This window comes from Calonectris borealis, chromosome 25 (genome assembly GCF_964195595.1).
Source record: "Calonectris borealis chromosome 25, bCalBor7.hap1.2, whole genome shotgun sequence".
Taxonomy (NCBI): Eukaryota; Metazoa; Chordata; class Aves; order Procellariiformes; family Procellariidae; genus Calonectris; species Calonectris borealis.
The window spans coordinates 7,722,952-7,738,644 of record NC_134336.1 but is presented as its reverse complement, the minus strand read 5'-3'; the positions used below and the strand labels follow the sequence as shown (position 1 = coordinate 7,738,644).

Sequence of the window (15,693 nt, the reverse complement as noted above, 5' to 3'; positions counted from 1 at the left end):
ACTCCCACTGCTGTCCCAGGAGGGGATGCTGGCTGTGGGGGGACAGGGCTGGGTGCTGGCACGGTGCAGCCCCGGTCCCCATCAGCCCGGGTGGGGAGCACCACGCTGCCGATGGGGTCCAAGGGGCGAGTTTGGGCCAGAGGCACCTGAGCAGAGGTCCTGGGGTACCTGGCAAGCCCCAAGGCAACAAAGCCAAGGCTGCAGGAGAGATCTGGGGTGCTCCTCCCACCCCACCCCACCCCACCTGGTGCTGGACCTCCAGGACCAGCCAAGACCCCTTCTCCCCAGCAGCACCCACCTCGCTGCCCTCCCTGGGGCCGGGTGCCTCTCACCTGCCTTCGCCAACCACCAGCTTCTTCCCTTCACCGCCAGCCCGAGGAGATGTCACAAGGTGCTCCAGGTGCATCTCCAGCCAGGACACGAGCCCGAGTCTCACCCCACGTGAAGGTGAGACCCACCTGGGCTTCACCACCACCTCCTCGTGGTGCTACTGGAGAACCGGCCCTGCCCAGCCCAGGGGCACACGCAGAGCCCCCCAGCGTGTGCTGCAGGTGCCCCGAGCACGGTGTGGGGCCTGGCTGGGCCGCCTTGGTTCTGGCCCCTCTGTGTTGCCCAGCCCGTGCTCCCAGCCCCCTCCCTGTGGGATGGAGCTGCCCCCGACAGCTCACAGGGGCTCCCAGCTGACCTGCAGCTGCCCAGATATGGGGGTCCATGGTGATGGCAATGGTCTGTGTCGGCGAGCAGTGCGGGGGGCTCAGGGCTCAGCTGTTCCTGTGCCCACCGGCGGGCTGGGGTTGCGCACTCGCTGTGACCTGCCTCAGGGCACCGTCGTGGGGCAGACGTGCAGATGTGAGGTGTGTTTGCACAGTGATGGGTTCAGGGACTCCAGCCGGGGGCTGCTCCCTGCCCCAACACCCCCCGCAAGCTCCAGGCAGGAACAAAGAATTTTGACAGCCTCCACCCACGCCACTGCCAATCCCGCACATCCCTGAGAGCAACCGCGCTCCTGGACCAGGAGCTGGCGATGCCGGAGGGCTCCGTGCCAGCGCTGGGAAGATGATGGTGTTCGCGTGGTGGTGGAGCCCCTCCACCGCTGCAGTGCTTCTGACAGGGATGCTCCTGGGGAGAAGCATCCTGGAGAGCAGCGAACAGCTGCTTTGGACAGGACCAAGTAAGACCCGGGGCTTTTGAGGGGCAGAGGCAGAGCTGCAAAGAGCAGGAGCCTGGGGTGGTGTCAGAGGGGCTGGGCAGGGATCGGAGAGAAGCCGATGCGCCTCCCGCTCGTCACTCGTGAGCCCCAGTTCATCGCATCACCAGGTTGCTTGTGTCGTCTTGTTTTTCTCAGCCCAGGTCTGGCCCAGCTCTCCCACAAACGGCACCGGGGGAGCAGGGCAGGAGCAGCTGGGGGGGGGTTCTGTCCTGAAGCAACACCCCACTCCCTGTCCCTGCGCTCCCCAGGCTCCCCCCACAGCGGGCACCCATGGGGAGAGGCTGCCAGGGGCCCAGCCAAGCGCTCCCATCAGTGCACACACAACCAGCGGTGAGGAACTTAGTTATCCTTTTATTTATAAACAAATTAACGTAAAATAAGTGCAGAGGAAAGCACTGGCTGACCCCGCACGGGGACCTGTCTGCAGCGGGCCAGCGGGATCAGCGTTGGGTAAAAACGAGGGGCGTCCCGGGGCCGATGCTGCGAGCGACGGGGCTCTGCAAGTGGCCGGAGCCCCACCTCCCTCCGACCACACTGGTGCAGCAGCAGGGACTGCAGCACAGATTTTGCTGTACAACAAAAAGCCTTTTTATTACTTTGGGGTTTGGGTTTTGTTTTGTTTTTTTTTTGCAACTTTTCCCCTTAGGGGTAAACCTGACCCAGTGCAAGAGACTGGAGGGTTGTTGACCACAGGGGCCCTTTCTGCTGCTGGCCAGGGCCCTCGAGGGTGGCAGGGAGCAGGGTGTGAGACGTTGCTCTGGATGCACGGAGGGTGAGCTGAAGACAGAGAAGGAAGAAGTGCTTGCAGTGGAGATCCCCGCCCCAGCCCTTTGGTCATCGCAGAAAGGAAGCGTGTGCGGGAGCGCGCTGCGGGTGCATGCGTGGGCCCGCGCCTGGGACAGCCCTCGCCTCCGCCGCGCCTCTCCCCATCCGCCCGTCCCCGCTCGTCCCCGGCCGGGGCAGGGGGTGCTCCCGGGGACGGGCGGCCCCTGTGCCCAAAGGCAGCCCCGGGCCTGGCAGCTGCTGCCCAGGGGACACAGCGGCACGGCTGGGTGGCCTCCGCTCCGATGCTCCTCTTGCAGCTGCAGTAACGTCCCTGGGACAGCGGGTTACCGCTCAAGTGCCATCAAAAATAAATACATTAGACTGTCTGAAACAAACAGGTGCCGCCGGGTAGGGCAAGGCCCTCGCAGGAAGAGCAACGCAAGGACCGGTCACCACACTGGGATCCTCTGACTTGCCAGACCCAACACCCTCTCGCACACGCTGAGCTGGGACGGACTGAAACACCAGAGGACCAACCGGCAGGGCCCCTGGGAAGACAAACCTTTGCAGCTCTGGCTAAAAATCTCCAAGAGTTGCGAGTTCAACAACAGGTAGAAAAATCATTTCATCATTTTAAACAGACAACTCCTTATTAAAAAAAAAAAATTTTTTTTCAAAAAAAAAAAAACACTCAAAAAAAAAGAGAGAAGGATCAGTTGAGTCCTGCAGCATCCAGCCAGCCTCCGGCGCCGACCCAGGCCCATCCTTGCCTCGGGCACGCCAGACCCGGCCACGCTCCTCGGCTCTCCTGCAGCCCGCTCCACGCTCCCGGGCAGGGCCGTGAGCCGCCGCACGGCCTCCCCAGTCAGAAATAAATACGAAGGCCGCCATCCCCGGCCCGGCGTCCCCAGCCGGAGGAAGGCCGGGGCTGAGGGGCAGGCAGAGCTCGGGAGGTGAGTGGCCCCCGGGCCGGGCGGCCGGGCTCTCCCCAGGCGTGGAAGACGGGGACGGGGGCAGTCGTTGCTCTGAGCTCGCCGCGGTGCGACGGGGGCCGAGCGCGGTCGGGGGCACCGTCCCCCTCGCAGCCGGGCTGCCCGGCGCAGTGCAAAGCGTCCAGCCCCCCCGACCCACCTCCCCTCCGAGGGGACGGGAGCCGAGGGCCGCCCCGAGCAGGCGAGACCGGGAGCGCACGAGCCACAGCGAGAGGGAGAGGAGCCGGCGCAAGCGCCCCGTCCCCACGGGCTCTGCCCAGAGCCGCTGCTGCATCCCAGGGAAGCAGGACCGGGAGCCCGCGGAGAAGCGCCGGCTGGGCAGCAGGGAGAGACCCGCCGCCTCCAACAGGACGCCCACGACTCGAGTCCGGTGCGAAGCCCTGGGGCCAACTGGCGCAGGGGCGGGCGGGCGGCTGGACCCCTGCAGCGGGGGTGTCGGCGAGGTGTCCGTCTGCGGCGTAAATGGGTGTGTGTGCATGCGTACCTGTCGGCAGGCGAGCGTGGGTATGGATGGCCAGGAGCGGAGCTTCCAGGATCCGTCCTGCCAAGCGTCCTTTCAGAACTTGCCTTGCTTTAGCTTGTCGATGTGGTAAGTGAGCTTCAGGGCTGGCCCCAGCTTCAGCCCCATGTACTTCATCATCATGTCACTCCGCAGCAAGAGCAGGGCTTTCCCGTCGATCTCCTGAAGGAGGGGAAACAACAGCACTTGTGACTACACCTGTAAGCCCTGACCCTGCCCGCTAAGACAGGCCGTGCCCAGAAGGACGACGCTGAAGCAGCGCGGCCGGGTGCGAGAGCACCGCTCAACGGCGGAGGTGGGCTGCACGTAACTGCAGCATCCCAGCGCAGGCATCCCCGCATCCCGCCCTGCCTGCAGCACGGGGGTGCAGCCCCAGGCCCCCGCGTGGCGGTGGGAAATCTGCTGGGAGATAAACACCCAGGAGCCATGTCCAGCTGGTCGGCAAATCCTGAAGGGAGGTGGGGGGGAAGGAAAAGAGGGGGGTTTCCTTGACAGGGGAACGATTGAGGCAGCGGCAGTGCAGGGGAGCGGTCTCTTACTCGAGGGCATCGCCATCCCACTGCAGGAGAAATCTCCTGGTAGAGGATACGCCGGCCCTGACAGCAGTCCTGCCGTGACACACGCAGCCCTGAAGGCTGGTTGAAGAAGGAGGCAAGGGACCAAACCCTGTAAACCCAAAGAGACCGCCACTGCATGCAAAGCAGATTTCTGGAGTTTCTAAGCAAAGTCCCAGCAGCTGGCAGAGCAACGGTGGAGCATCTCATCTCCAGCAGGACTGATTTCAACATCACAGCTTTCAAAAGTATCATCTGATGCTTTACAGCTGAGCCAGATGTGTCCCTTGCTGAGGCTCAGGAGGGGAGGGATCACAAAGCTCAAAATAACCGGAGAACAGCTTTGCACTTAGCATCTGCGAGTGGAAGTTTTCCAGTCCCTTGCAGCACTCCTTTCCTTGACCTGGTCCTGGCCCAGAGCTTTGCAGCGGACAGGTTTCCATGAAGTAAACGTTAATGGACTTATAAATGAAAAACAAAAATCACAACCTTGAACAACAGAAAATCCTGTCCTATGTCGACGCTCAGTTATGATCTTGGTATGATCTCCAGCAATCTCCAGTGCCAGGCTTGTTCTGCTTTTCCCTTCTTCAGATGAAAGCGAAGTTCTTCAGGATTGCCAATACAGGGGACCTTCACCCCTTAGCACAGCTGAGCACTCTCTTGCATAATTAAAACAAAACATTTTTCAATTACTGGTGGTTCTAAAATAGAACTAATAAAAAAAAAAAAAGAGAGAGTGTTGTCTCAGCCCAGCACAGAGCAAGCAGCATCCCATCTGCCTCTCCTGCCTGGGGAAGATGAGTATTTTTTCCTACTGCTCTTCTGACTCCACGAGCCCCACCAGGTATAACATGGACTTACTCAAAAGGCAGATGAAAGATGAACTGTCTGGCAGGAATCAGGACATGGAGCTGCCAAAATTTTTGTAGCTTTAATTGTAGAAACTCCGTGCTGTATGTCTGCAGCTATTTTACACTTAAAGACATGCACAAGAACCAGAGCCTTAGGAGACCCCTTTTTATAGGAAACAGGGGAGTTCAGCAGCAATGCACTCAATGAATTCCACTTGGAACATGTTTCTTGCCAGGAGAAATTTGCTACGAGGTGAATATTAAGACTCCAGGATGAACAGGGTTTTGTGTTTTCAGCACTAGAGTTCAAATCCAGCTGAGACCTGAGCTCTCCATACGCACAAAGGCAGCGGTGCCTGGAGCTTTAGCTGGGCTGCGACGTCTTTCCCTTGACGATTTCTGAGTACGAGGATCCCAAGCCTGAACACAGTATGAGCAGGATTTATGAGGATGTTTTTCTTAGCACAAAACTCCAGCTGTTACAAAGTGCTGCTATTCTTCTGACTTTCCTAGATTTTCCTTGTGTGATGATCTGCCCCCACCCATATATAATATATACATACACACACATATATACATACACAGATATACTTACGTGTTTTCGAAAGAGGTCAGCATGGGGTCCCAGCTGTGGATCCGCTTCTCGTATGAACTGCATCACCTCCTCCACTGTCCAGGACGAGGGGTCGCGGCTGCTCAGCCGCGAGACGTCTCGAGATCCAAGGTATCTATCTGAACCTGGGGGGGAATTGCCAGACAGCAGCCGTTACTCCAAGTACCCCTGCAGCGTTGCTCCAGCAGTTATTCACCCTTAATCTACCGTTCAGTCTCCTCTCTCAAAGCAATGGCAGACACAACGCGAAGGGCACGTCCCAACCATGCCCCAGAGATTCCTGCGGCGCAGGTCTAACACCAAAGCCTTATTCTCTCTCCTTAGGCCTTACTTTTCAGGGCAGCCTTCTATACTGAGCCCTTTTCCTCACTCTAAACCCCGATCTCCCCTTGCCCCCCTTCAGCTGAGTTTGGTCCCCCCATTCCCACTCTTACTTGCCCATCTACTGACGGTTCCCACGTTTGCAGAAAAAAATCCTCCATTCCCACTTCTCTCTCCATGCACCGCTTCTCCCCTCGCTCCCCTCCTCCGAACACCACCTTTAGCAATTCTAACACAGCAAAGCTCTTCTGCGTTTCCATCGGCTGCGTCTTCTGATGGACTGAGCCCATATGCGAAACCCTGTTGTCTTGAAGCACCGCCTGAGCTAACAAAAGTCCTGCTCCCAACGTGCCAGCATCGGCACAGCCGTTGTTCCAGCTCGCTGTTCTGCCTGCATACACGGACGTGGGGGAAGGCAGGCGGATCAAGGCATCAGCAGCCTGAGCTTTTTAGAGGCTTTTATTGATGCCATGCACCTAAAATTACAACTTTTTTGCAAACACTTGGATTTGACATGTGCTGATTTACTGCAATGAACAGCTCTCCTGCCTCTATTCCTCCACACAGACAAGTGCTGCTCGCGCATTTGCCCATCCTGGCCACCCGCCCCAGCTCCCAGCCTCGTCAGGCAGTTCTCGACTCCCTGGCCATTCCCGATCCATCCTCACGGACTCCGACGCCCATTTATCGCTTTGGCAGCCCCCTGCCCATGCTTGCAAATTCAGCTCCTGCCTACTCCTTCCTATCCACTGACCTCCAGCTGCCGCCTTGTCACCCCGCCGAACGAGTCACCCTGCAAGCATCACCTCTCCGTACTTCCACCCGCCCATCTGCCATGTCTCTAGAGCTACCGATAAACCTAACAGACTACCTGTTTAACAGTGCAGAAGCCAGTCTCTGGTACTTGCTGAAGTTAGAAAGGTGTAACTGGAGTTAGAAAAGCCCTTTATTGCCAAATTTACAATCGGAGGGCTGGCTTCTTAACTCTCTTACCCCCAGAGCTAAGCCTACGCAAGGCAGAGGTACTGCCCTGGGTGAGGCTAGAGGGTTGGTGCAGGTGCCTGTATCCTTGCAGGCGATAGTCTCTGGAGCTCCTGCTGTGGCTGGATGAATTGACAGAGTTCAAGGCAGAGTCCATGGGGTCCAGGCGAGGCTCCAGGGGCCCTGGGAGGCCATCTCCCAGAACAAAGGTTTCACCTGGAACGCACCAAGCTGCAGTCAGTGCACCCGAACGCCACGCAGCCCGAAGTTACCGCTCGGCGGCAGAGAGCAGAACCGCAGCAAAGGCAGCGCTCGCGTGCGGCTGCGGGAGCAGGGTCGAACCACCGCGTCGGTGGTCTCCTCGAAAGCACGGAAATTAAACCAGGCACTGCTAAAGCACTGCAGCCTGGGGTTTGCCTGGCAAATGCCAGTCCAACCAGTTAGCAGTGGCAATGGCTGGTACCCAGACTGGAGCAACAGCTACTCTGCTAATGCCACCACCAGCTCTGCCTTGCGGTCCCATGTCCCTACTGCTTCCAGAGGCCCTTCTGTGGCAGCGGGGCACGGCGGTGGCAGGCGGCGGAGGGCTGCCCGTTCTGGATGCCAACGGACACAGGACTCGCACAACAGCCCTGCACGGGGAGAGGAGACTCCCCGAGACCCGGGGTCAAGCGCCGCACATTACCGGGACCAGCACGTGAGGTCACGGGCCAGGCGGTTGGGATTGCGGGGGATGTTTAGTAAGACTCATGCTGTAGCCGGGATAGCAGCACACATGCAGAGCAGGAGGGAGCAGCAGGCTCCTCCGAGCAGCTCAGCTGCACCGTCACGGCCCGGCAACGCTCTCACACCGTGCTGATCCTCCGGCCCCAAAAGCAAGGTGCTGGTGACCAGCTGCTCACCCCTCCTGACCTCCTGCTGGGCCCTTTTTCACTGCCTAACCAAGTCGGTGACCGTCACCCTTTGCTGGGACGTGCGCAGGAGGGACAGGGCAGAGGGCTCTCCCCGGGCAGGGGTCCCAGTGCAAGACTGGCTTCCTCACCTTCTCTTCCAGAAACACATTTAATTTTCAGCTGTCAGTGGCAGTATTAGGATGGAGGAAACTGTCCTGGATGCACAAGCCTTATGAGGAGCGGCTGAGGGAACTGGGGGTGTTTAGCCTGGAGAAGAGGAGGCTGAGGGGAGACCTCATCGCTCTACAACTACCTGAAAGGAGGTTGGAGCGAGGTGGGGGTTGGTCTCTTCTGCCAAGTAACAGCGATAGGATGAGAGGAAATGGCCTCAAGTTGCACCAAGGGAGGTTTAGATTGCACATTAGGAGAAATTTCTTTACTGAAAGAGTGGTCAGGCCTTGGAACAGGCTGCCCAGGGAAGTGGTGGAGTCACCATCCCTCGAGGTATTTAAAAGACGTGTAGATGAGGCGCTTGGGGACATGGTTTAGTGGACATGGTGTGTTGGGTTGACGGTTGGACACGATGATCTTAGAGGTCTTTTCCAACCTGTATGATTCTATGACTCTATCCAGGGTGATATGTTGTATTGGCTGAGCCAGCAAGACCTCCCTTTGCTGTTATACTGTGACAGCTTCACCCTAGGACTGTGTTTGTAGGTTTTACTATGGCACGCACAACCTAGTCTCAGTCCAGGTGGACCTGATGCCTCATGAGTCATCCTCAAATACCTGCGTTCTTTATTATGACATACCTGGCAAGTTGGTACAGCCACAGAGGAAAGCAGCTCCTATAACGAAGGGTATTGCCTGTAAACTCTGGGCTGGGCCACTGCACCTGGCTGGGAGCTGGAGCTCCTCTACCAGCATCCGTAGAGACCCTGAGACCTGCTCACAGTCCTGAGCTGCTGCCCCTCAAACACCATGGCAGGTGACAAGGACGAAGAAACCTGAGCAACTGCCCCAGCCAGGCCCTGGGCTTCTTCCCTGGGACTTCCCAGACCACAGGAGCAGCACGTAAGAAGCCGGCACAGCGAGGTTGTGCTGAACTGGGATGGTGGTGAGGGCGCAGAGTCGACACTGCAGCCCTTGAGACCCAAAAGCTGCAGAGATCTTCCCAAGCTTTCCTGCTAAGCTGATGCTGCCATGCTCCAGTGAAGGGAGACGCACCTTGCCAGAGCCTGAAGCAGTACCTGAGCGTTGCAGAGGTTGGGCCCCACCAAACGGGGCAACCTCTCTTGCAGGCCTGTTGTTTTATTTGATTTCCATGAACTATAGGACTATTCTGTGACCTGGGACCCTCTGGTTTTAGTGCTTCCGCTGTCTGTGTTTGAGCAGAGATCTCAGAGGCCAGTTCAGCTGCAGGCAGCCAGCCCATACCTTCCCTGGCTTCATATCATAAGGCTGCAAAATGGAAACACCCCTCCTGTCCAGCTGCTTGGCAATTCAGTGAAGCAGATGCGAGGTTATCACCTGCATAACTGCAACCCTCCATCTCGTGGGCTCTGTTACTCTGCACTTGAGGCATTTCTGCCTTTCTTTGCTTTTAGGTCTCTGGGACGCCCTCAGAAACCAGCAGCACATCCTTAAAATCTCATGTAAAACAGTGCTGATGTGAGGACTGTTACTCCCCCAGCGCCCTGCGCTGTGTGCTGGCCCGCACGTCACCAGCTTCCCACGTGAGTGGATGTGTTTTCACCTGCTCTCTATGCATAAAAGGAGGCTTTCTGACTCATGACTATTCCTGAGTAACTTCGGACACCTCCTTCGCTCCCACGCCACTCTCCCACCATCCCATCCCAGCACAAGACTGGATGCCGACCCAGCACTGAGTGGCTGCTCTGGCCCAGGGGTGGACAGAGGTTCCCTGGCCCAGGCCCAGACCTACACAGCGGATGTGACTTACGCCAGTGGCACTTTATAGTGGCTTCTTCACAGCAAATACATTTGGTTTCCTTTCCAACAGGAGAGTTCTGCTTAAAGCACTTCCCGTTAAACATCTGTGCAAAAGGTGTCTGACTGACGGGGAAGCGCAGAGGCACGAGAGGGCTCAGCGGGCACAGCCCTCTGCACTGGCCTGGGTGCCCTGAAACAGGGAAGCGGCTGCGGGCACGGGAATGGGTCTGTGCTGCACATCCCCATCCTCCGAGGAAACCAGCACCCTCTGCGAGGCGACGCACAGCCTCAACTTGCCAGGAAGCCCCGGGACACTCGTCCCAGATGTGCTGGGTCAGGCAAACGTGTGTGTCTAACCGCTCGTGAAGACCCCAAAGCTCACACAGAGGGGACCTGTGTCAGCAGAAGGAATTTCTGGGCTCAGCTAGCGAAGACTACAGCTCGGGAGGCTGGGAGACCACGTGCACAGGTTCCAAAACTCACCCTCAAAATACTTAACAATTAACACGTTGTTGTTATTCTGATGTGAATGCACTGTGATGCATTCTTCAAATACATGATGACGTTGTCACACGTGCTTATGATCGTATGTCCCAAGAAGAGGATGAGGCCATGCAACTGGGGAACACTGCTTCGTTTTGCTCAAGAGGTAGAATTGAAGCTGCAGGTTCGCCCTCACGTTACCTATCTCGGGACTGGTGAGTGCTTGGTAGTGCTGTAAATATTGCAGCAGAGCTGGAAGCTTCTTGGTAGGGTCAATGCAAGAGAGATTTAGGATTTTCTTAAAAATTCAAACACACAGAGAACTGCTCAGATGAACGATACCTCCAGAAAGGGGAGAGGGAAACAAGGCAAGAGGGGAATGATTACTAGCCCTGTGAATCATCTGTAGCAGAAGACAACATGCTTTTGCAAGTGGCAGGGCACAGACTGCATATACACTATCCAGAATCCTTTTGCCCTTGATAACTAGCTTCGGAGTGAGGAGGAGGTGGTTAATTCTTAGGTAGATTTTCTTATACAAACTGCTAGTTTTAAATAAAGGCTTGCATTAGGAGCATTGTAGGAAAACATGCCACAATTAGTAGTGGAGAGGCAGGGAGCAGATAATTAAAGTTTAATTAAACAAATAGTGCTATAGATTCAAGAATGTCGTTTTACTGCTAAAACATGGAGTTTGGCCACAAGCATAAATCTGATTTGCACAACTACTAAACACCCACTGTTTCCAACAAATGATAGTCTTTGAAAAGCAGGTCCCCACTGTGCTGGAACTGCAGCTTTTTAGCAAAAAGCTACATAAATGCCACTGGATGCAAGAGGAAAAACAATGTAAGAAGTGAGATCCCCTCCTCATCTTTCTGACTTCTTGCCAAAGGCATGATGAACGAAGACTTCCCACTGCTCCTCACTGCCTTCAATTTGGCAAACTGGAAACTGTTCAGGTACCGCTGTCTGTCCTGCTGCTGAAGCCAAATACGCTCTGCTGGCGGAGTTCTTCACTGTGAGAAGATGTACCTCCTCGCTCGAGAAATGTTCAATATTGAATAGACTTTGAAGTAGACTTAGAATCAGTCCTGTAGACAACCTCACACAGGTTCCTCCTTGGAATTACCCATTACGGAAGCCTTCTCTCTTCACTGACAATACAGAGAGTGTACAATACTCACCACCTAACCACGGCACCTTAACCTTTAGAGCACACCACCGTGCTTCAAGAACAGCTGAAACACTGCACGTTCCACCTGCCAGTAGAGGAGGAGCTGACAGGCTTTGCTAACGGTTACCTAAGTGCAGCGTTGAGGTATTAGAGGAGAATGTCAAGGAGACCAGCAAGGACGTGTACCTAGAGGTGAGAAACAGACTGGGCCTCAGGGAACAATTTTTGACTTGTCAGTATGCTGGAATAGATGAGACAGTCCCACATGTCACCTTGTTCTTCACTTCAGCTATGTGACAAACCTACAATTTTAATCAGTGTAGATACTAAGGCCACTAGAAACTGTTCGTAATAGCATGCAAGTTCAGATCAGCTGTGCTTAGATACGGGTCAGTAATCCTGAAGAGCACAGGGCACTGGATGGAGACTAAAATTACACCACAGCGCATGGGAGGCTGCACTCTCAAATCTGGGATCAACAACCAAGCCCAGCAAACTCAGCGAGAAACAGGGAAATGGTGATTCTAAAGGGACAGCAACAGTGCACAAAGCCACTGGACTATGAGCCCAGCCATTTTTCAGGGACAATATTACGAAGAATTGAGACTAACACTCTTGGCAGATTTCACCATCAATTAATTAAAAGGCTTCAGTCAGGTTGAATCTCCAGTCTGCATTATGGAGTGTTTGCAGTTCAAAACAAAAGGGAAGGTGGAATTTTATTTATTGAAGAGTCCTGCTCAGGCTCAGGTAGTCCTCCAGCTACCTGGACCCCCTGGAAATCTCCCACCTGCACAGGCCAGGGACAGCTATGGACCACACAGCAAAGAGGACATTTCTGCAATTGCTTTTGAGCACGTGGCACGGCACATCTGCACCAGCATTACCCGACGGACACCGCAGGAAGCAGCAGCGCTGTGGGATGTGATTTGATCTGGTTTAGCTGGTGGAGCACACGCTAGTGAGACCCTCCCTACTATTTAGGGAGGATTGTGAGGAACAAGATGGGATCCTGGGAAAGGGCAGCACGTTCCTGGCCACACAGCTGCACATCAGCATCTGTACAACACACTGCAGCAAACCATCATGGAAAAATTTGAGGGAAGATTGACTGAAGCAACTGGGCAGTTTTATGACCGTTAATACCATGCATAACAATGGAAGCTCAAATGCGGGTAATTAAATCCCAGATTATATGGTATTAGATGATGACTATCAGGGTTAGAAGGAATTCTCCCTGCGTTCCTCATGCATTACACAACTGCTTGGGGAACCTGCCTTGGCATAGAGTGGTTTCTTCACTTCTCTCCGAAATGCCAAGCACCGACCCATGCCAGAGACAAAGCAAAGCAGACTTCCTAAACCCACGCCTGGATTTGGCACGGCAAATCTAATCCTGCTGTATCCATTACAAGTCGCTATAAACAGCCAGCTTTGGGAAGAGACGCTGTGCTCACCTTCCAAAGGGTGACGGTCATTCTTTGGTAACTTGGGGGAGAGAGGAGCACTGTATGGAGGGGAATCTTGGGAATATCGCTTTGTACCCCGGCCTGGTCCCTGCAGAGTGCCGTCTAACGAACTGCTTCTGTCTAGGAAAAGAGAACAAGCCCTATTTAGGAGTGGAGACTTTCTGGGAAATTCAGTCTTGCCAGAGTCACTTGAGACTCGCACGCATTGCCAGCCTGGTAACAGCCTGTTAAAACTGCAATCCAGCACATCTGTCAGTGCTTAACATTTTATATTTTGTTTTGCAAGTTTTATCACCGAAAAAGGGTGGCGAGAAACCTAATGAAGAATCTTAGCCATGTTTTGCCATATTTCACCCCAAATATCACCTCTGATTGACTTAATTCCATTTCTCCTCATCCTACCCCTTGGCTCATCCCGCATGATTCCTGCTCCTCCCCACTCTTCACCTTTCAGATGCATGTAACCCTCGGACGATTTGCAAACAACCCCTGGATGATTTGCAAACACTCTGTGCCATACACAGTGCTTGATTAAACCATACTCAAATTTTCAACCTTTCCCTCAAGAGCCCCAGCTATTGCTGCTGCTCTTCTCCAAATGCTTCCCAACGATGGGGTTCTCCATATTGTATGCGGCAGACGAGACGTCAGGCTGGGCTGCGAGACATCTCTTTGCAGACGGCTGAAGGCTGCGCACGAAGTGTCAGCGGGTGGGTGAACACAAGGAATGGAAGCGCGAACACAGAGGGGAGCAGCAGCCAGCAAGCGATACAGTGGGTGGCAGACCATGCCCCACCTGGACAAGGCATGGTCAGCTGAGAAGCAATGAAGAGGTTACCCGCCAGCCGCCGCCTGCCCACGCGGGCCACCAGCGCTCCTGGCTGGCCCCTTCCAGCTGCCCCCAGCACGGGCGACACGTGTGAGCCTGCAGCGTCCAAGGTGTGCGGGGAGAGAGGGGTGAAATGCTCGTAGACCAATGCCGGGAGCTGGACGACAGCAGGGAGCTGGAACGAGGGCTGGAGGGGTGACAGAAATACGGCGGGGAGCGACTGGGACCGGACACCAAGGGAGATGCATCACGCCAAACAAAGAGACAAAGGTACAGATGGGTGGGAAGCATCAGACGGTCACAACTTAGTTGACTAAAGAAAAATACAAGGGTGGAGAAAAGTATCTGTTCTACCAAAATCCTTTGGGGAAATGAAAGATAAGCTGCTTATACTGAGGCCCTGGGACTCCATACGAGTGTGATCAAAACCCACTGTAACATTATTAGAAAGACAAATACTGTCCTCAGGACAAGTCCCTGTAAGAAACACTCATTGCCCAGACAGAGATGGGAAACAAATGCTCTCAGTAATGTCTCCAGATATCTCTAAATGTAAAACTGCGCGACCTTCTTCACCAAACAGTCACAGAAACACAACAAAAGGTGATGCTTTTTAAAGGTTTTATCATATTTTGTTTTGGGTTATTTTTTAAATTGGTTGATTTTAAAAGTAATGCAAACACAGAAGGTCAGGTTGTAGAAGATAACCCAGGAAATCAGAAGTTAAGTCAGTGTAAATTATGGGAGGATAAACCAAAAGTATGTCTGCAGTTAGGATCCCTGATTTTAAAGGACAAATTTTAAGAAAATAAAGAAATGGAGTAATACATAGAGCTGCACTCAGCAGTCATGATGCGGATCATCAGGAAGAAAAGAAAATACCTTCAGCTAAAAAGATGCCATAAACATCATGAATGTGTATCATCAGTAAGGAATAATCTGGGAGGAAAGGACCCCAAATCTAAGTGGATAAATGTTCACTTCAAGAAGGATGCTGAGAAAAGCAGATCATTTACTGGAGATGAAAAGGACCTGCTCAGCATGGAGTCGCATACCTCAGAGGATGGCGAGTACAGGGACAAAGTGAACTTTTTAACTCATTCTGTCTTTTGACACAGTGCAAAGGAAAAGACAAGACCGCGTTTTCAGCTACAGAAATAACAAGTGCATGGGAAGGGAGAGAGAGGATACTGTGCAGAAAGGTAAAGATTGAGAAAAAAAGACAAAAATGTTGTCCTTGCCCGCAAATGATGGGACAGCTTTGAGGGATATTTCACTTCACCTAACTTGGGAGGTTGGTGGGGCGGAAGAGAAGCACATCTGCCCAGGCCCGGGCTTGTGCTGTTGGCCGCCCCAAGGCAGTCAGGATGGATGCCCTTACCGTCAGTTGAGTCTGCTCACCTCATCTCACCAAGTCAAAGTCAAAGTCAAAGCTCCTGCTTTAGGATGCTGTAACTTGCCCTGACTGCACGGAGCGCGCCTACACAACCAGCTCAGGTGTCGATGCCGCTGTGACGCCCACCTGTGTTCAGTAAAACAAATCCCTCCCTTCACTTCCAGTCGCAGCCATGCTGAACACCGGGGCAAGGCTCACAGGATACAAGAACCAGGACAGGAAAGAAAATATACACCATCGACTAAGAACAACTGAATGTACTCAAACTGGGGACGTGAGGGTGCAGAGGAAGCCAAAACGTAACTTAAGACAGAAGGCGCATGTGAAACCCTGGGTCTGCTGCAGCAAATTCTAACAAAACTCAGAGATGCGCTGCTCAGAGTGACTGGAAACATGGTACTAACATTTAAAAAAGAAGGTGAAAAAATGATTTTGGCAACAAAATGCTCACATCTGACCTCAGCAGTACCGCAAGGCTTGTAAGAGATTCTGATGGAAAGGGTAGGGAAAATACTGCAATTACACATGGCACATACTGTGGTAGGCATTCATCAGAGGAGACTAACCCAATAGCTTCCTTATCATGGGAAAATAACTGATCTCTCACACAAAGGAAGAGTGGTCAATCTCATTTACCTGGAATTCAGCAAGGCATTTGATATGGAGAACCACCAGCTGAGACA

At 53.9% G+C, this 15,693-nt stretch overlaps 1 protein-coding gene across 37 annotated transcripts in view; it reads right to left on the bottom strand.

The window, feature by feature from the left end:
• Positions 1 to 1,541: 1,541 nt before the first annotated feature.
• Positions 1,542 to 15,693, bottom strand: part of SCMH1 (Scm polycomb group protein homolog 1) — a 73,901-nt gene continuing 59,749 nt past the window's right edge. For 31 of the 37 annotated variants that reach the window (XM_075173759.1, XM_075173760.1, XM_075173728.1 and 28 more), the window contains 4 exons: positions 12,774 to 12,905; positions 6,823 to 7,026; positions 5,491 to 5,633; positions 1,542 to 3,649 (listed from right to left, as the gene is read on the bottom strand). In XM_075173759.1, coding sequence (XP_075029860.1) covers positions 3,524 to 3,649; positions 5,491 to 5,633; positions 6,823 to 7,026; positions 12,774 to 12,905 — 605 coding nt within the window. In that variant the 3' untranslated portion in view covers positions 1,542 to 3,523. Of the gene's footprint in view, positions 3,650 to 5,490; positions 5,634 to 6,700; positions 7,027 to 12,773; positions 12,906 to 15,693 lie in introns of those variants that run through there. The other 6 variants (XM_075173753.1, XM_075173740.1, XR_012677255.1 and 3 more) reach the window with 6 other exon arrangements.